Source organism: Talaromyces amestolkiae (assembly GCF_001896365.1).
Source record: "Talaromyces amestolkiae strain CIB chromosome Unknown scaffold1.1, whole genome shotgun sequence".
In the NCBI taxonomy this organism is placed as follows: domain Eukaryota; kingdom Fungi; phylum Ascomycota; class Eurotiomycetes; order Eurotiales; family Trichocomaceae; genus Talaromyces; species Talaromyces amestolkiae.
The window spans coordinates 3,050,190-3,070,430 of record NW_024468037.1 but is presented as its reverse complement, the minus strand read 5'-3'; the positions used below and the strand labels follow the sequence as shown (position 1 = coordinate 3,070,430).

At 47.4% G+C, this 20,241-nt stretch overlaps 5 protein-coding genes across 5 annotated transcripts; 2 read left to right on the top strand and 3 right to left on the bottom strand.

Moving 5' to 3' along the window:
- Nucleotides 1–581: 581 nt before the first annotated feature.
- On the bottom strand, nt 582–3,903 carry BHQ10_000999 (uncharacterized protein; the record flags this gene model as incomplete). The annotated part of the gene is made up of 2 exons (XM_040882964.1): nt 582–3,609; nt 3,659–3,903. The coding sequence occupies 2 exons, from the start codon at nt 3,901–3,903 to the stop codon at nt 582–584; spliced, it is 3,273 nt and encodes a 1,090-aa protein (XP_040729504.1).
- A 1,199-nt stretch (nt 3,904–5,102) lies between these two features.
- On the bottom strand, nt 5,103–5,627 carry BHQ10_000998 (uncharacterized protein; the record flags this gene model as incomplete). Its single annotated transcript, XM_040882953.1, has 1 exon — nt 5,103–5,627. One exon carries the CDS (start codon nt 5,625–5,627, stop codon nt 5,103–5,105), a length of 525 nt encoding a protein of 174 aa, XP_040729503.1.
- Nucleotides 5,628–11,023: 5,396 nt separating this feature from the next.
- BHQ10_000997 (uncharacterized protein) lies at nt 11,024–14,012 on the top strand (the record flags this gene model as incomplete). The annotated part of the gene is made up of 5 exons (XM_040882942.1): nt 11,024–11,068; nt 11,127–11,298; nt 11,354–12,621; nt 12,672–13,506; nt 13,564–14,012. 5 exons carry the CDS (start codon nt 11,024–11,026, stop codon nt 14,010–14,012), a joined length of 2,769 nt encoding a protein of 922 aa, XP_040729502.1.
- Nucleotides 14,013–15,543: 1,531 nt separating this feature from the next.
- On the top strand, nt 15,544–16,176 carry BHQ10_000996 (uncharacterized protein; the record flags this gene model as incomplete). Its single annotated transcript, XM_040882931.1, has 1 exon — nt 15,544–16,176. One exon carries the CDS (start codon nt 15,544–15,546, stop codon nt 16,174–16,176), a length of 633 nt encoding a protein of 210 aa, XP_040729501.1.
- A 201-nt stretch (nt 16,177–16,377) lies between these two features.
- On the bottom strand, nt 16,378–20,048 carry BHQ10_000995 (uncharacterized protein; the record flags this gene model as incomplete). The annotated part of the gene is made up of 2 exons (XM_040882920.1): nt 16,378–19,785; nt 19,839–20,048. 2 exons carry the CDS (start codon nt 20,046–20,048, stop codon nt 16,378–16,380), a joined length of 3,618 nt encoding a protein of 1,205 aa, XP_040729500.1.
- Between the last annotated feature and the right edge of the window lie 193 nt (nt 20,049–20,241).

Genomic DNA, 20,241 nt, shown 5'->3' with positions numbered 1-20,241 from the left:
TAACCTCACGACTTATTCAAGAACTCCTTCGAACACACAAATGAACACAAAAAGGGGGAAAGAAATTCTATCTTGTAACGCTATTATTCTAACGAAGCAACGACCACATATCACGCATCTTACGAACGCAAGCAAACATGTCACATGTAACCGGTACATTCTTGTCTTTTGTCCTTTTTCCGCAAAAAAAGCTCCCTATCGAAACATTGGTTCGATTGAAAATTTCTTCCTTTTTTAATTTTTGGTTTGGCGATGTTGGAGATATGGATATGAATAGGAATATTATGGATGGATGGGACTTGTTATTTATTTATGACAACAAAAGTTTTTTCTTTCTTTTCATTTTCCCAAGAAAAATCTCTTCTCAGTCAAAGCTGCTGATGTAGTTGTGTATTCTGGTTAGATGATTGGAATACACCTTTTATACATTTTGGAATCCGTAGTTGGGGATTGGCCGGTTGGTAAAGGTTGTAGAGAGATAAACTGCGAGACTAGCACAAATACTATACTGATTATATAGACATATAAATCCATCCAATATCATACCACCGCATATTCTAATCGCTCTTAAGAAAAAAAGACTACCATCCAAAAACCTCCGTAACACTTAACATATTTGCTCTTACGCCGAACCCCAACCCAACGAGAATTACAAAGACATCTACCACCCCCAAAACAGCAGCACCCATTAGAAACCGCGGGCAAAAGATGCGGTACAGCATCAGATGACGCCTCAGATGGCCCGCCCACATTGTCGTGGCGAGGTTGATGGTTGCGTAGTACAGGATGTGTGTGGAGACGGCTTGGACGATGTCCGAGAGGAGGCGGAGCATGGGGCTGTCGGTCTTGGGTTTGGTGTCGGTTATCGTACCATCTGATGAAGAGGAGGAGGTGTCTTCGTCTTTGAAAATTTGTACTGGTAGACGACCGTGTGTATCAACGGGGCGTTTCCAGAGTACTGTCAAGGGAACAGCGACGGCGGCGAGGATCTGGGCGCCGAAGGTGTTGAGGATCACGAGGAGAGGGGACCAGGGGTAGCGGATGGATGACAGTGCAAAGAATGCGCTTTCCCATTGGATGCTGTTCAGTGTGGCCTGGTGGCCGGTTTTGAAGAAGTGGAATGAGCCTAGCAGACCCAAAACAATAGGGCCGATGGCCGAGTTGGTTGTGGTGAGGCCGTTGGTGTCAAGAATTTCAAGCAGGGAAAGGATTTGTAGTGTTTCGATGGCAATGGCGCCCTGGCCCATGGGTTTACTTAGTAAGGTGATGGCAAGGACGAAGTTGATGAGCAGCAGGAAGAATCGGGTGCCGTGGACATTGCCGAAGCCAAGAATGGTGATGGTTGTTCGCTGGGGTGGTTGTGGCTGTTGTGTGTTTCCTGCCTGGTCCGTACTTGTCCCGGGCGTAACGTTGATACTGATGCATGGCTTAGCCCAAATGAATGTCGTAGTTCCCGCTGCAAACGCAATCGCAAGAACCAGTTGCGCTAGAATAATCTGAAAAGACTTGAATGCCCCCTTTCCGAAGGATAACCATTCGCCATTATCCGCAGCGTCGAGAGCCCAAAACGCTGCGGAGATGAAGAGCCCAACCCGGAAAGCAACACCAATCCAGAGCGTAGCTGATCCTTCGTACGATTTTGATCCTGCATAGAACGAGCGGACAACACCGGGAAGGAGTAAAGCAACAGCGAATGGAATGGCAAGTTGCCAGGGAGCTGAGGTTGATGATGAAGCCGAAGCATAATAGGTCGATTTGCAGAACGGCATTTGTTCCTCGCGACATAGACGAGAGAGTGATGCCAATCGCGTCATGACAATGAAAATGATAGAATGGTACACCCCAAGAACCCTGTCAGATGTCAACTTTTGTCTCATCGAGGATATCCCGGCCAAGACGCCGAAAGTATTGAGGAAGAAGAGGAGGATTTCATCTTCCCAGATCGTGTACGAATTTGACGCGAAGCCAATGGACTGAGACACGGTCACGATGACTGCAAACCAGCTCCAAAGTGACGTTGGTAAGGGTGATTTGAAGTTGGAAGAAGCAAAGGCAGCGCCCGACACGACAGATGCGATACTGCCACCTGCAGCAGACAATGCGACGATGTCTGCCCAGAATGCGTCTTCTCGTTTTCCGATGAGACCAACAACAGAACCAAAACCAGCACCGAGGCCAATGCGACGGAGTAAATGCGAATCGAAATCTGGCCGGGATTCATTGCGTATGCCACGCGCGTACACTATCAGAATGACAATACCGCCTGCGAGTATTCCAATCCCTCGGATCATACTCGGAACGTCGAATCGAGCCCATAGAGCGCGACATACATTCAAAGTATCACGCTGATATTCCCGGTAAGCATTGTATGCTGTCCGGTACTTTTCGGAATTAGAGCTCAGCTTGCTCAACGATTGCCATTGCAATTCTGCGTCGGCCAACAGCGATAAAGGGCCGGAAGTCTGGCTGTCGTTCACGCCTCGCGCTACGGAGTAGTGGTGTTGATATCTTTTGATCTGCCCCGACGTTATACGATTTACTATCGCCAGATTTTTGATGTCTGCTCCATAGGGCCCTGCAAATGCTTCCTCTATCGGAGAGCCCAAGTTATTGAATGGGATCGGTATACCCATAAGCAGAGACAACGTGGGGACGATATCAATTTGCGGCACAGCTCGTTCCTTTGCTGTCGCTGGCGGCATTTTGTGGTCCTCATTTGTGCGACCAAAGATGCCCTTTTTCGAATACATCCACAATGCGGCTTCGACCTCGTCATCAGATTCGCCACCGTGATCGCCTTTGGAATCCATGCCATGATCACCAATGACGATAAGCAGTGTATCGTCGGCAAGCTTATCAATGACCTCTCGAATCACTTGGTCCATCTGCTGCAACTTAGCTGCCATTGCGGCATGATCTGGGCCATATCGATGGCCTGCATGGTCGACACCAAGGTAGTGTCCAAAAACGACATCCCATTTGCTCGAATTTGTCGGATGGAGAAGAGGAAAGAGATTGTCATTTACGCCATTATCCACGGTGTGCAGGTCCCAGACATTAAATGAGTCAAACGGGTGCGACAGCTCAGAATCAAAGTAATCCGGAAACAGTTTGTCCCAAGTATCATCTCCCAGATGAACCAAATTTTTGCCAGCAGCGCGCAATTGAGAAACGATGTTATCCTCATCAATCGCAGAACCGTCAAAGTTTGAGCCAGCGTCGATAAAAGTCGGCAATGTTCCGGTAGTCAAGCCTTTTAGTCGTTGCAAAGTGGTCGTAGGTGGATCAGCAATAAAAGGTAATAAGATAGCTCTTTCGGGATATTGAACTGCGGTTTCGTAGAGAACGGGGATGTTATTATGGTAAATGCGTGCCTCGTCGCCCTCGAATTGCGGATGAAAGGGAACAGTGAAGTCGTATCTCAGGGCGTCAATGATCAAGAAGACGGCCTTATCGAAAGTTTTAGGGTGCCAGCAACCCTTTTCTGAGTCCCCGCTGGTGGCAACAACATCCAGGGGCACCACGTCACAGGTTGATTTGTTATCAAGAACAAGACGAGTCAGGAGGAAGCCTTTCGTGAAAAAGTACACGCCAACAATATGCAAGAAGCTACGACTTGTTAGTCTTAAGCATCTCAGGCAATTGATGCAGTACTCACCAAATCCACAGAAGAATGCCCACAGCACCGAGATGCTTCCATTTGAAGTCCCTTTCCAATGCCTTAGTTATCTCAGCCTTGGACGGTTGCGAACTCGTCGTCAATCCCGCTTTCCCCTCGTTCCCTCTCATTTCATTCTGCGGTGATTGCGACGATTGTAAGGAATCGCTTGAATTGGCTTTCGGCTGATCTGAGGATCTCGCAGCATGACTGCCTGGCGATTTTTGGGGCTTGTTGGCGAGCATCGTAACGGCTGCAAAGGATTCGTGGGTGGTCGGTGTTTAAGAAGTAGAAAAGGGAACGAGCTCCATCAAGAGAGCATCATAGTTGTAACAAGGAGAATGAGTGAGTGTATATAGCTGTAGACGCTTCAATTAGCAAGGCGTTATTCATGTTGCTGCACTGATCCAATCTAGGAGGGGACATCGCACCAGTTAAGAGACGAAGGTCGATTGGATGAAGTCCGATCCGTTCAATGAGTGAAAGAAGAGAATATCAGAAAAGTTGAAGGTAATGAGTGCAGGGCCTATTACAGGAGTTATTGATCGGAGCAGCTGTCTTGGCGGCTCATGGACAAAAAATCATGCCGCGGTGTTCCGTTGAAAGTGGCAGCTTTGCCAGAAGTGTGGATAGCTAGGATCCACGTCTAAACATGGGGGGCTGCAATTGGCTAATTCGAGCTGGCCTGCGGAGAACTTAGCTATGGTCATTAACAATTACATGTTACTCTCTAAAAGAAAAAGAAATCATCATTCACACCAAATTAACTTATAGATTAATTGTGGCGGTTAAGTACAGTCTGCCCAAGCTGTTAGGCAATATCCAGTTGCAGAGGAAATATGTGAAAAGCCCCAAGGAATCGACAAATTTGGGAAGAAAACCGAGTAGAAAAAAATATGAAAATGAAATTGACCCGATCCGTAGTAGTCTGCTTCCATCGTAGGACCTCATGACGTTCCAGGCTCAAACGAACGAGAGCAGGCGGATCGATGGTTGGAGAGAAGATAAATAAGTACTTAGAAAATACCTAGAAAAGACAAGGTTGCTCCAAGTAGCAATGTAGAAAAAGAAATTTCAGAATATTCACAATCATAAAAATTCAAATCGAACGCGATTGACTGGCGGAAGGTGTCGGTTCGGTGGTAAGGGATCATACCATCCCAAGGATGATAATGATAATAGAAAATAGACAATAAGGTTTGCATATGTGCAAAAATGAAGTAATTCAAGAAGAAGCCTGTTCGTGAGGTGAACCGAGTTCCGAAACAGTGCAGTTGGAAGCGAAATATAGATGGTGGAGAATCACGCCCGCCTTAGTTGGTATCATCATGCCGATGGGGTCGTAGCAATGGAGAGAAGCGAGAAGGAAATTTTGAAGCGTAAGAGAAATTTATGGTATCTAGAGATGCAGTGAAGATGTCAAGAGGGTAGAAGGCGCTCCTCTTTATGACCACCTCTCTTCCTTCTCCTTCAGTCCACCCATGCGTTCCAAGTCGAGCGACTGGAAACGACCGGATTCGTTTGTCTGGTAAGGAGGAAGTTCGTCGTGGGCAGGTGACAGCCCAACGCCACCATTCTCGCTGATGTGGACGACAACAACACGACCAGCCTTGGGCTTGCCGGTCTGCTCGTCGTGCTCTTCGGGGAAGGTGATGCGGATTTCGGGCACAGGACTTTGTGGTGGGCTCAAGGAGCTCTGTGTCAAATCTTGCTTCTCGTTATAGACGTGAATGGACCCAGTTCGGCTGTTTTGCGTGATTGTGAGGCGGCGCTGGTGAGCTTGGCTCTTGTATAGTGGGAGTTGAGACTGTTGCTCGAGTTTGCGACGACGCTGGCGGAGTAGCAGCAGACTGCCGGACAGCACAATAGCAAGGAGGATCAAAACCAAGAGCGAGATCAACAGGTTGATGGTTTTGGGAGTCAATGATCCATCCGAGTCGTCACGGGCGAGAACACGCATGTTGGCCATTTTGCTTGCAGAATTGATTTTTCGTGATAAAGACTTCTTGATATATCTCCAAGAATAGAATAACGCTGGTGTGGCGTGTCGTTTGTTTTGGTGCGAAATGAAGGKGGTTGATATGGTTGGTGTGCGTAAGTCAATAAACAATCGGGATGATCGGCTAGCGGTAATGAGTGAGCGATTGACGGTCGAATGAATGGCGCGGCGAGCAGCTGAAAGAGTGAAGCTGCATACACCTAGAGTGAGAGTCGAGGACGGTCGAGAAAAGGATTGTAGGAGTGAAGGAATGTGAGAGGAGTTGAAGAGGATAGATGGATGAGGAAAGAAGAAAACAAGGGGAAGAAGGAGAGTGAAAAGTGGGTGGGCACTGGGAAATTGGCAGGAAAGGAGAGCGCCGGGGCTGGACTGGGCGAGAGGGCCTCGATTGGGCCTAGGGCAGCTCTAACGGCGAGGCTGCGCAGTGCCTCAGGCCTGAACGGGCTTAGCCGGGGCCTGTGGTGCCTGAGCTAGGCCCCGAAACGGCAAGGTCTGCACGCGCCGCTCAGGAACGCACGCTTCGTTGGCGTCAATTTGCTGCTGCCCGCCAGTCAGCTTGTGTTTTAGCACTTTGGTGCTAGATTAAATCAAGCCACGGCGATACTGTCTTCATCATGGGACTGTCTTGTTCTGAGATAGAGCTTATACAGAATCTTATTCGCTATTCATTGAAGAAGTTTATACCACTCTCTTGTGAGAGCAATGATTAGTATAATCAATACAGCCAGTCAAGTTAGTTAAGTTAACGTAAGTGTTGCCAGGAGTGCTGACTAACCATGTCCGACTCCATTAGGTCCAGTGGAGACAGCTCATCTGGATGATGTCAAGCAAAAGATCAAGTGATCTGCATCTATTCGAGCAGTTCAATGTATATACTCTGCAGAACAAAATGAACTCTAAATCGATGAAGTAAGGCATACCTTCTAGTGTTTTGTTTTCATCTGCCCATGTCAAGTCTGTTATTGTCGAGCTACCTGGGTAGCCACGACAACTCTGTTGTTGACAAGACGACTGTCAATATGCCTGATCCTCGACAAATCTCCGTATTGTGCTCTGCTAGGGCTAAGGAGGACTAAGTACGGAATAAAAAGCCTGATTTCTCAGGCTGCCTCCCCGCTCCGTCGCTATACTGACACACCTGACATCGCACATTAGACATCGTAAGACCTAGTGTCAAAGTTCCAATGTATACTGTGCAAAATCTCAAGATCGAGGGCGTACGAATCACCCACTGTGCGAAATATTTTAATCACGACAATGGGGAACGTGACTTCGTTGACTAGTAGGCTGCTGTCTCATCATTCTTACACCGCCAAATGTTTACGTGTCATCGAAGCATTGTCTCCAACACGACGTATCATCAACAATAACGGCACACTGGAGGACTTCCAATTATCGCGTCACCTAGAATAATTATTGCGAACGACACATACCAAGGACGACCTTAGGTCCAGATATACGGTACATAGGAACGGTAGATACGACCTCGCCGCAATGCCCAAAGAATGGAAAGAAATGCCACATGAACACCCACGGAACTGCAACGCTAGCACCCTACCTCAAGTCCTCACTATTTGAGTTTCTGGTGAGCGACTAGGTCTGGTACCTATGTAGGAGTGTAGTCACATCTTGTATTACCCCGACGTAGTCAATTACGCTTAGATCTGTACCTACATAGAGATCAAGTAGAAAGGATCACTCGTCCTTGCGTCCCATGCCGAGCAAAGCCAACGATTCTGCAGGGACGAATGTAGGGTTAATGAAAATGTTGCTTCCTACCTAAGCCCTGATCCAGTTGACTTTATTCTTAGTATTAATCCAACCTTTCTTCACCACGAGCTCGATTGCCAAAGAAAGAAAAAAAAAAAAATTAATGCGTAGAACGAGAGGAAGAAGAAGAAAAAAAAGAAAAGAGATATAGCTCCGACAACGTTCGGAGATCGATCGACCCCGATCAATCGATGGATGACCCGCCTGAGGCACACTTTGAGTTGCGTATATCACTAGACTTCGTTACCTACCAGGTACGTACTAGCAGGTAACTTTTCTCGCAATAGAGTGTTGGGTATCGGCCCAAGCAAGGGATACCTAGTGAGCCACCTCTGACAAACAAGCAATGTTTGAGTAGTGACTGAATCTAGCTCTTCTCCCTACGTAGATAGGTACCCAGCAGATAAGTAAATATAAGTACCCCCTTTTTACTCCTTCTGTCCATCCCTGCATAACTTGCAGAGGAGCCACATCGTGAATACACCGAGAATCAAGGTAGATTTTAATTTGTTATCGGATGTGTCACATGCCTAGACACTGCCGACATGGAATTTTTCTTTCTCTGGGCAGTTATTGGTCCGCCTTGGAAATGCTAGCTGGACACGGTACCTGGGGGTTCCTGAGCAGTGGCGGAAATATTTTCCTTTGATTTCTTTACTGAGTGATCAGTGACGGGACACGATGCGATTGAGTGGAAAAAGAACCCGGTGGCCTGACGACTGTGTGTAGTTCACATACTACATTTGAAGGACATGTAGACATAGTGAATGTATACATGGATGTGGCAGAATGTTGTGGCAGGKGCTGTTGAAACTGTTTTAGATTGATCTCGGGAGATATGTATGTCGCTAGTTTAGCACTTGCAGCGCCTGGCTCCGACGCTACTGACGAGGCTAAGCTTAGCTCTGGCCTTGGCGGTCGATCCTCCAATAAAGCCCTTGCAACTGTACTACGAAGTATCGCACCCATGACAGTACGTTGATACGTCCTTAGCATGTCAAGATCAGTACAAACAGTTTGTATGACTCGCATTTATTGATTCTAGACAGAATATCAATGATTCATACTGTCCGTTTGATTTGGCTAGATCTCATCCAGAGTGTTTGTATGTCTGGAACCGTCACCTGAAGAAAAATAACTCATTGGGGTGTCTCATCGGTTCCATACTGCGATTTTTCCGCAGGGGCACCGCCCGCACCTTAAAGAATCGTCTAGTCATGAGCATAACATAAACTTCACCAAAAGCTTCACTGATCAAAGAGTCCCAACTGCGGCATAAGAAGCTTTTTGTGTCGGGTGGATACTGGTGGGGCGGCCATCCCGCATTCATCGTGATTGGCATTTAGAATTAGATTCAATAAACAACTTGGAATTGACCGAAGACTCTGTTGAACTCTGCCGTTGAACTATTCAAGTCGATGATGTATGTTAGGTTTCTATGTGGGAGTCGAGGGTATTATTCGCATGTCAGCATAGTGTAGTGTCGTTCGGGATAACAGCACAAGACATATAGAAACAAGTGGATGGCGTGACGTTGTCAGCCTTGTTTAGAGCATGGAATCGATGAGAGATGGCCATGTGGATGACACTATTTCGCTAGTTTAGATGTGCAAATGCTACACATCATACGAGACTAGTACGGAGCAGTACAAAGTATGAGGAGGAATGTCCTGATCATCGATGGACTAGGAAATAGCCTTTGCAGACCCAGGGCAATAGTATCATCTGCTTGGGGTAGATTTGAGTCAAGGGAACTTTGTTGAGGTGGTTTCAATACAGAACGTAAGTTACAGATCATAGACTGAACAAGTAATACGGCACTGACGTTTAAGTCTGCTCCGACGCTCCTTCCTTGACTCTCAAGTAAGCACTTGCTAGTTTCACCCCCCTCAGCACGTACTGAGAGTCAAGGAAGGCGCTCACCACCGCATCCAGTACAAGTACCGCACATACCGTATTATACAGACCTGCTTGTAAGCCGTAAGGTTCTTTCACTGTAGCGAGTGTGCGGAGTATTTATTCCCTCATTCATTGTATCTTCAGCCGCTGATCCAACGGATACTGGCATTGCTGCCCCTGGGACTTCGCTGGCAGAAACACGGAGCCAAATATCGCAGTCATCCGCCTGACGATATCCATATTCGTTGCATCCAATTACAACCCTGGAATACAACAACTATCAATGTATACCAATGTTCCTGGGTGTATTCGATTGCATCCAGGGAAGGCGCTAGTCCCGCTCGGGCAAGTAAGTGCCTTGGGTTTCTGGCAAGCCGCCAAGCCCAGCCAGATCGCATCCACCTCCTCCATCCACTAGCGCAACTTATCAGAACCTCGCAGCTTTTTTTTTGAACCTTCCCTCCCTCTGTTGTTCGTTCATCAATCATTCCTCGCCATTCCCCCGTTTCTTTTTCTTTTTTCTTTACCTGGACATCTCAGCCACTTGAGGACTGCCATTCTCATTATTTTAATTATTCTTTTTTCATCTTCGCTTCTTCCTGTAGAATTCTTTATATTCTTCCTGCTCTCCACCAACTCAAAACGCTATCCCCCTCCCCTTTCGCTGAAACTACGCCTTCCGTTGTACGACCCTCACGTCCTGCGTATCCTCAACTCCGACCATCCATCCACCGTCTCGACCATCTCCGACCGAATATCCTCGCGGTCATTTCAAATAAAGATAGAACAAAATAAAACATCAACTCAGGCGTTCACGGGCGGGATACAATAGAGAGMTCGACTTCTATCGATCGAGCGCTGTCGTGTGTCCCCATCCTTCGGAGTCCAAAGTGCCAACCCCTCTGTGTGACATTTCAAAGCACCTTTAATAAGTCGCCGTTGGGATTCACTTCTTTCTTTTTCACTCTTTTTTTTATTTCTCCTGCCACACTCCTGCGGGCCTGTCTCCTCGACACATTCCCACACCGACTATCAGTTCTTGACTTGTCGGCGTGCACGATAAACAGCATTCCTCCTACCTTCTTGCATCGGGCCTTTATCCTCCATCCCTTGCCTCCGCCAATCATCAGTTCGTCGCCTAGCTGCTTTTTTCGTCGAAGAAAGGGCTCCCGTTCGAGGTCTCCACAACCTTCATGAATGCGATCTGCAACTGCTTGAATTCCTGGGGCATGCACGGAGCATAGGTCAATTGACTGTATCCGCTCGCTCACTCGACTAACAGACACCAATATTTGTCTGCCGCCGTTGCGAGGATTGAGTGAGCTTGTCGAAGGAGATACCTTGCCTTGCATTCATACGCTTTGCAACGCCGGAAGTTTTTTCCATCGATTCCTGGTCTTTGGCTCAATACCTGCACATCCTCGCCATTTCGGATTGCATTCACATATCTCTCACCCTGGCGTGTCCTCTCGCCTCCTGTCTCTGATAAGTTAGTGACTCCCATTCTCACGAGGTGTTGGCTCCCATAGATCGCCAGGTCTGGAGGCACTTCGATCTTAACCTCACCGTCCGCTCGTTTGCTAAGCATTTTCTTTTCATAAATCAGTATACCTCATCTCATCGCCCGAGTCCCACTCGGTCGACTTAAAACACCAACATACATACAGATCACCTCAAAGCCATACGAGATACGCAGCATGGCTTCTACTATGGCTACAAACAGAGCGGCCGTCCATAATAACGTACGACTCTCAAATTTTACGATCGGCTTGAAAACAGCATCATTCTAACTGTCTTTAGGTCCGGCCAAATCGTATCGGTACATCAACACTCAACGGCGACCGTACAAACTCTACACACAATGCTGGGATGGCCAACGGATTTCCTGCCAGTAAAGATCGCTGGAACAACAACATATGGTCTAGAAATACGTTTGGTTCCGACAGTGAGTCGGAAGGCACTGTAACTAGAGGTACGAATACACCGTCTGGAACTATAACCTGACAAAGACTAACATCGTTCGATAGAAAACGCTTTTCAGGGAAAGTCTGGTTCGTCCTCTTTGTTGGCAACATCGGAATCCGATGGCTGGGCTGGCCGTGCTAGCCTTCCTTGGAATACAGTTGGCTCAGCGTCGACCTTGAACAGCATCAAAACATCTCCCATCGAGGCTCGCTCCGGCGATCGAAGCGCACCAGCCAGCGCTGGTAGTGGTGATAACAACTCGTACTTTTCACTACCACGCAGCGCTGCAATCGGTCAGAATGGAAGCACCGGCGCTTCAAAGGCTTATCTTGGGTCGAATGGGGAAAATTATTCAGTACCTGCTACTGAGGGATTATCACTATCGAACTTCGGAAACTTCAGGAATGATGAACACTCCGTACAGGCACAATTCCCCTCTTTTTCGAACAACCAGACTACAGGTGGGTTCCAAAGGAAGTCGAGTTTGGTGCCGAATACGCAACGATCTGAAGAAGTCCTTGTGTCCATGGGAGCTAGCGCGTTTTCACACGTTGGGTCAGAGTCTATATCGGCTGGKTCAACCCGTCACGTCGGTTCCAACAATTATCCTCACTCGGCCTATCAGTCCTACCAAGCCGAAGCTCAGAATCTAGGTTCCCGTTTATCCAGCGGGCAAATTGATATCGGCGCCGGTCTAAATCAACTGCATTTGAACGATAACGGCTATCAGAATGCTCACCGCAATGCATATGGTCAACAAGATTCGTTCGATATCTCTTCTGGCAACCGCTTCAATCATGTACAAACGGATGATGTCAATTACCAAGACTATGTCTCCGAATTCTCAAACGATGGACCACTCGCACCATATCAATCACTATCCAGACTCGGTGAACGTGACCAGTCTCCTGGTGACTATGGCCGAGGCCTGGGTAATTCCTTCTATTCCAGTGCCCGGACACCTCCCGTAGCAGCCAGTCAACTTCGTCCCTCTTCTGGTCATCGCATGTCTGCTCAAATCAGTGATGGACAAGCAGCACTTTTGGACCGTAGGCTGCGAGGATTGCAACAGGATCAAGACTTTAGTCATGCTGCAGGGACTGCTATACAACAACGTATTTCGATTCCTAATGGCTACGATCTCTCCGGGTACTCAACTGCTCGGCTAAATAGCTTTCCCCAATACTTACAAATGCCATACAACAATCTGCCGCCGTCCATTGTTCAACGCGTCTCCCACCGTGAACCAGACCCCAGTCAGGTTGTTCGCAGCCCTCTCCTCGAAGAGTTCCGGACTCACAATAAGTCAAACAAACGATACGAGCTCAAGGTAATACAATTACTCATCGTCGTTGTGAATTATGACTGACAAAATTTCAGGATATTTACAACCACATTGTGGAATTCAGTGGTGATCAACATGGATCTCGGTTCATCCAACAGAAACTCGAGTCCGCCAACAGCGATGAGAAAGACCAAGTCTTCCGCGAAATTCAGCCCAACTGCTTGCAACTCATGACCGATGTCTTTGGCAATTACGTCGTTCAGAAACTCTTTGAGCATGGGAATCAGTCTCAGAAGAGGATTCTTGCGAATCAGATGAAATCCCACATCTTGGCTCTCTCCACCCAGATGTATGGATGCCGCGTTGTTCAAAAGGCATTGGAACATATCCTCACCGACCAACAAGCCGCCATGGTGAAGGAATTAGACCAGCATGTCATGAAATGCGTCCGGGACCAAAATGGTAACCATGTCATTCAAAAGGCTATTGAGCGAGTTCCCACGCAACACATTCGCTTCATAATTGATGCCTTCAAGGGTAATGTCAACAAACTTGCCACTCACCCGTACGGCTGCCGAGTCATTCAGCGAATGCTAGAACATTGTGAAACTGCCGACCGTGAATCGATTCTTGCTGAGCTTCACGTCTGCACAGAATCATTGATTCCTGACCAATTCGGCAACTATGTCATCCAGCACGTCATTGAAAATGGCGAGGAGAAGGATCGATCTGTAATGATCAAATCTGTCGTCAAGAATGTTCACAACTTCTCCAAGCATAAGTTTGCCAGTAACGTCGTGGAAAAGAGTATCGAGTTTGGTGAAGAGAGCCAGCGACGAGAAATCATTCGACTGCTTACAGTGCACAATGACCGCGGCGAGAGCCCATTGCTAGCCTTGATGCGAGACCAATACGGCAATTATGTAATTCGTAAGTTGTGTCATCTATCTTATCTACCATACGATATGGTGCTAATTCCTGGTACAGAAAAAGTCCTTGGTCAAGTGAAGGGTTCGGAGCGAGAGATGATCATCGATGAGATTAAGCCATTGCTCAGTCAGCTGAAGAAATTTAGTTATGGCAAGCAAATCATGGCTATTGAGAAACTTATTGTTGACCCTAACGCCCCAACCGTTGCTGCAAATTCTTCAACCACGCCACCAGCCTCACACAAGTCTTCACCACAACCTTCTCGCAGATCGCTTGCCGACATGCGACCACTTGGTGGTGTGGCACCTCCTACMCCTCCACCCACCGATACTCAGAGTCTTCATGAAGGGTCTGCCACTGATGGATCAGTTGACGGACCTATCGAAACCTCCAAGGGTCTGGCTACCACTTCCATTGCTGCCATACCTGACTCTACCACGACTACCCATCAGACTGGAGCTGAGGTCACCGTGGCAGTCAGTGTTCCATCTGAATCACGAGCTTAAATGACGGGGTCCCATTTTCAGCGGTGCAAATTACTAATTCTCTCATTTCTGTTGTGTTTTATATTCTATTATTATCGTCGGGAGGGTCATATACATACAGGAATTCTTCAAGGGAGATATATCTGGTTTTATTCATGTTCAAATTTCTGTTCCTGTGTCTTTTTCTTTTTTTTTCTCCCTGCTCATTTTTATTATTTTCATTGTGTTCATGTGTGGGACACGCTGGCATGGGGCTATATACTGTGTCAGTGGACAAGTCTTCTTCCTTCTGTTTTATGCGATGAGGCGTGGGACGGTGCGATGGATTTCGATTGCATACCCCGATTGCCACGAAGATATGCCTATTTATACTCGGTTTAATATCCGTCACTCATATCCGGTTTCAGATGGCGTGGGCTGTGGCGTCCTTTTTTTATGGAGATTGCTCGCTTGATTGATGTTCTTTTCACCTTGCTTTGCGGATCGCCGGGGAAATACGGTGTGGTTGCTTTTATTATTCTAGCTGAAAGGAAAGGAAAAGAAAACATTCAAATAAACAAACGGATGGAAAATGTGAGCATGCAAATATGCTAGAGGCAACGACATGTGATCCGCTTTATTCTTATAGATACTTAATTCAGATTGCTTTACATCCATCCTTCCACCTCCTAAGCCAAGGCTAGCCTGGAGATTAAATGTTGGGAGTAGATCGGCCCTAGAATGGCGCGCGGCCCGGCTGGCTGGGTACCCGGTGCCTAAAAACAAGCTTAATTAAAGAGCATCAGCCCTATACCACCATCATGTGGTTACAAGTGTAAATGTACACAAACGTCATAAATAATAACACGAAAACAGGGAGATAGCGTCCAAGGGCTAGTATCATTATCTAGATTTGATCTTTTCCAAGTACCAATAAGCTTTAATGCGATGAGGTGGGAATCTGCTTGTATATAGTATTCGATTCGGTTGATTTTGGGCTTCCAAGGATTTTGGCCAACGGACGAAGAGGTTGCATTGATCTCTGGATCCATCCATCCATCAATACATGTACCAGAGATCCTGTTAAAGGTCCTACGAGTATCCAGAGTAGATACATACCTAGGTAGGTAAGTGATATCAACGGGTGATGCAAAAATTGGGCATCAAGACTTATATTGCGGCCACAATATATTCAACCTTGATGAGTGCACCTGGGCACTCTGATGGGTCTATTTGGTAGCATGAATAAGATCGAGTAAGTCGGCGGACCATACATCTCGTTGTATACATGGACTGCCCCCTAATTAAATTATTAAAATAAGATCAGAGTCTTAATTTATTAGCCCTAAAATGACGGTGTCAAGTACAAGCAGCTAAGCTTTCGTCGATATTGTGTTCATATCCATCGGATAAAATTTGATCCGCATCGATGGAGTAATTTGAGGACTGCCATGCCGCAACATCTTCCACTTGATATGATAACTTGGGGGCAACCGTCTTTTCCATTCAAGCTACATTCAAACAGACGTCAAATTTTAAACCCAATAACTGATACTGCGTGAAACCGAGGAAAATGTCCTCCAACGTCGGCCTCTCCACCCCGCGTGGCAGCGGAACATCTGGCTACGTCCAACGCAACAGCGCCTTCCTCAAACCACGCAATGCAGGCTACGGCGCCCCCTACCCACCCGTCTCATCATCCGATGACAAAGGGTTAGGAAATTTCCGTCAACGCAAACCTGATCAAAAAATTCTTGACCACGACCGGAAACGCGCGATTGAGCTACAGGTCCTGGAAGAGCGCGACCGGCTTGAGGAAGAGAATGACGAGCTTGAGAAAGACAAGAAAACGGTCTTGACGGAGGAGGAGATTGATGAGCGGTGCGATGCGTTGAGGGCGAGATTATTGAAGGAGTTGGAGGAAGGGGGGGAGAAATCGGGCTCGCGACGGCAGCAACAGCGTGGTAGTGGTGGCGGTGGACAGTATGAGAAGGATAGGAGGCAATTGAAGAGCTATCAGGTGCATGAGTTGGCGGAGGCGAAGATACAGGAGAGTGAGAGGTTGAGGAAGGCTTTGGGGATCAAGGAGGATTGGGAAAAGAAAGATGCGGGTTCGGCGACGAAAGAGAAGGAGAAGGTTGAAAGGAGAGAGGAGGGCGAAGGTGGTCGTGATAGAGAACGGGATGAGCGGAGTCGTCGTCGATGATATTCTTGATGCTTTTTCTTCTTCGTATACATGATATTGTACAGCATTAACGGCGTTACTTGTTTGGCGGGCGGTTACTGGCGTTACGAAAATCAAGTCTTTATTCAACGACACTTGGACATATCGATACTCAATCAACGCAATATGCTTCTATATCATTAGGCTTCATTATATACAATGAGATCGTGCAGATACACTATTTTATAAGAACTTCTCCACGATCCATCCCTCTTTTGAATCCTTGACCTGCACAACCTTCTTCGCAGGCAAAGGCCATCCCGTAGTGCCGGCCTCACCCACAAGAGAAGGCACGACAACACACTGACGACGCTCAGGTACCCCGCCCAATGACTCAACTTTGCCAATCGGTTTACCGTATTCAAGGAGCGGTGTCCCATTCGCGAGGGCTGATATCTGTGGACCACTTGGCGCAGTCAAGGGAAACATTCGAATTTTAGGAATGTCGTCTGCTGATACCGGAACACGGGAAGCTGTTGATCGCTGGAGGTGCGAGTAGACTATGTATTGAGGCATCTCCTTGGGTGTAAACTGCGCGAGGATTGATGAAGGATGTATGTATACAGCTTTTTCAGAAATTTCTGCGGCGCGACCTTCTCGAGATTTGAAGAGGGTATAATAAGGTACGTCGATGGCACGTCGTGGCTTTCGCGGCATTTCCGGGGGATCAGGACATGTATCCGCGCGAATAGCGATGTTGTCGATAAATCCGGCAGTGACGATCTGCTTCAAAGCCTTCACCTGCTTAGCTGTTGGTTCCGGGAGACGAGCTTCGTATGGTCCTAAGAGGCCTGGATTGTTGGTGCGGACAATCTCGGTGAGTTGACCTCGAAGCTGAGATGCCTCTTTGAGACCTTTTCCACGGAGGAACATTTGCTCACAGAAGGACTCTTCCTCATCGGGAGAGCCGCTCGAGTATGCATATGCGCAAATAGCCGAAAGGTACTTCAAGGCATCGGAGGTGTCGTCGTGTTTGCTTAACAATCGCTGTACTCGGTTGAAGTCTTTACGACGGCTTTCGCGTTGCGTGTCTTCCAACCTGTCCGCATTCGTGTATATCTTTTCCATATCTTTATTTTGTTTCACAAGTGTCAAGTCAAGCTCGCTTTCTTGAATGAAAAGATCACCAACTGCCAGTGCAGATACGAGTGCAATCACATAAGGCATGCAACCATGCTGATGACCAATCTGTAGCATTTTGCCATATCTGGGCGATAGAGGATACAGCGACAATTTCCTTCCAATCTCAGTAACCTGACCATCAGCTTTCAGTGCGCCGAGGTATCTCAAAAGTTTCTCTGCTTTCGCTAGACCTTGACGACTGGGTGGAGTTGGGAAAGGAAAGTTGATCACGTTGTGGAGACCCATGCTCTTCATTGAGAGCACTACACCTTCGATGGGAGTTCGTAGAATTTCCGGTTCAGTGTACTCCTCGAAATCTGCTTCGTATATCGCACTGGAGTACAGCCTGTAGCAATGACCGGGACCAGTACGTCCAGCACGACCAGCTCTCTGACTGGCACTGGCCTTACTAATCCAGCCGATCTGGAAAGTTTGAACTCCAGTATTCAAATCATACTGCTTCTCCTTCGACCGCCCGCAGTCGAAGACATATTTAATTCCAGGAATCGTCAAACTGGTTTCGGCAACGTTTGTCGCTAGCACAATGAGTCGTGAGCCTTCTGGAGGTGTTTCGAAGACCTTTAATTGCTCTTTGGTCGGTAATTGTGAGTACAATGGTAGTACATGCACTTTGGTGGAAGACGAGACACTTTCTTCGCCAATGTCAAAATCTTCATCTTCACTGTCCTCGTCATCATCCAGCCCGATAATATCGACATCGCTGTCGTCACCTCCTTGTGGTCCAGCTCCGGTGTCGCCTAGTTCCATGTCTTCTGTTTCCAGAGGTGCATCAGCGGCCGATAGCTGGAGCTTTCCTTGAACCGTTTCACCTCGCTGTGTAGGTTTGAAAGCTTGCTTCAACCGCTTTGATAGTTGCTTGATTTCATTCTGTCCTGTAAGAAAGACAAGCATCGCACCGGGGGGAAGTTTTCGATGGCCCTTTGATACCTTGCGGAACGCTTCTTCCACATAATCTCGGCGAGTTTTTCGTGCAAAGTGAATAGTAACCGGGTATTGTCGGCCTTCAGCTTGCACTAATGGTGGAGTTCCGTGGCGGAATAGGTGCTGGTTTTGTGTAAAGTCAGAAATGCGGAGCGTGGCCGACATGATGACCATTTTCAACGGTTTGACTGAAGGATCTTCCTTGCGCATGGATTCTCTGAGGTCGACGATTCGACTGATCATACCAATCAATATGTCAGTATTGACGCTACGCTCGTGCGCTTCATCAATAATCACAATTGAGTACTTGCTTAGTGAGAAGTCTTTGGCAATTTCTCGTAGCAGAATACCATCGGTCATGAATTTGATGGCAGTATTACTGGAAACATTGGTATCGAACCGGATTTGATAGGATACACGGTCTGAACACTGACCAAGTTCATCTCCCACACGCTTCGACATGCTCACTGCTGCAACACGACGAGGCTGAGTGACAGCTATCATGCCGGGATTTGGGCCATCGGGATGCCCGTATCCCGCCTCGAAAAGGAATTGTGGCAATTGTGTTGTCTTACCACTGCCAGTAGCTCCCCATATCACAATGGACGGGTTGTTGTATATAGCCTCCATGATCTTTTGTTCTTCGCCCACCACAGGTAGCTTCAAACGAGCTTCCTGAATCTCTTCTCGTCGCTCGACATTCACGGTGAACGCTTTGCGATTAGGGTCTCCGGTAGTAACTTGAAGTTCTAGAGGCAAGGGCTCCTCCTCGTATACTGTATTTCTCGGTAGCTTGCCCGCTTTCAAGAATATTTCAGAAGAGGCAGGCAATTGTTCCGAAAGAGGCAGGTCTGAACTGGGCTTGAAGCCTACAGCTTCATTGATTTGCTGCGTGGCCCAGGATTTGAATGCAGAGTTCCTCGGTCGAATTCGTATGTCCGTTTCTTCTTCATCATCATCGTCTTCGTCGCTGTCATCTTCATCATCGTCACTTGCATCACTCGTTTCCTTATCTTCACCATGCGATGAATCATTCTCATTCTCATTCTCATTCTCATCCAATTTATTCCTTTTGCGTCCTTCCGAATCCGATACTTCATCAACATCCGAAACGTCATCATCCTTCATATCATCAGCCTCTTCTTCGCCCGAATCGAACCCTTCCCAAGTAACCTCCTGAACAACAGGCTGGGCTTTTTTGGTCCTTTTGCGCTTCTTGAGGATCGGAAATCCATCCGCACCAAGATCAAGTGGCCTTTTTAGACCGCTTCCGACTTGGACCTGAGGAGCAGGTTTTGGGATATCCGGTGCCGAAGCATTCTTTTCACTCAATCCAGCTTCTAATTCGTCCGACTCATCGCCCGATAGTCCCGCTTGCAACGATTGTAATGTGCTATCGACGTTCCCTTGTCGTTTTCGCTCCTTCTTACTCATGTCTTTGATGCTTCGAAATTCGGAAAGGTCGAGCTTCGTCTCCGCAAGCTTTTTCATGAACTCCAAATTTTCGTCTTTTCTCAATTTGGTGTCCTACAACCTCGTTAACGATGAATCTTCCACTTGCAAATCGAGTTCAGTCATACAATATACTTGTCAAGACGCTTCTTCTTTTTCGACGACATCTTTGGCTGCTGCTCCCTCAACTGTTCCCTCAACTGCTGCCGTTTCGCTTCTTTCTCCGCTTTGGAGACAGGAATGATCTCAGTGACATTGGTGTCGACCGGCGCGGCAGTGGACTTTCCATCTTGTCGCCTGGCCCTTTGCTTGCGATCCCTAGGCTTGAAAGGAGGCATGATTGTTGTGGAAACCGCCCAAATCGAACGACTTGCTCAAAAACAAAACTCGGCGCTATCAAAAAATTAATTGGCGGCAGTAAAAGGTTCTGCCGAAAATATGGCCACGTAAATCTCACCGCCCGCGCTCACCGCTTTTGTCCCTCATCAAGCTGTGATGACTAATCCATGACCAGCGAATGAGAACGTCTGG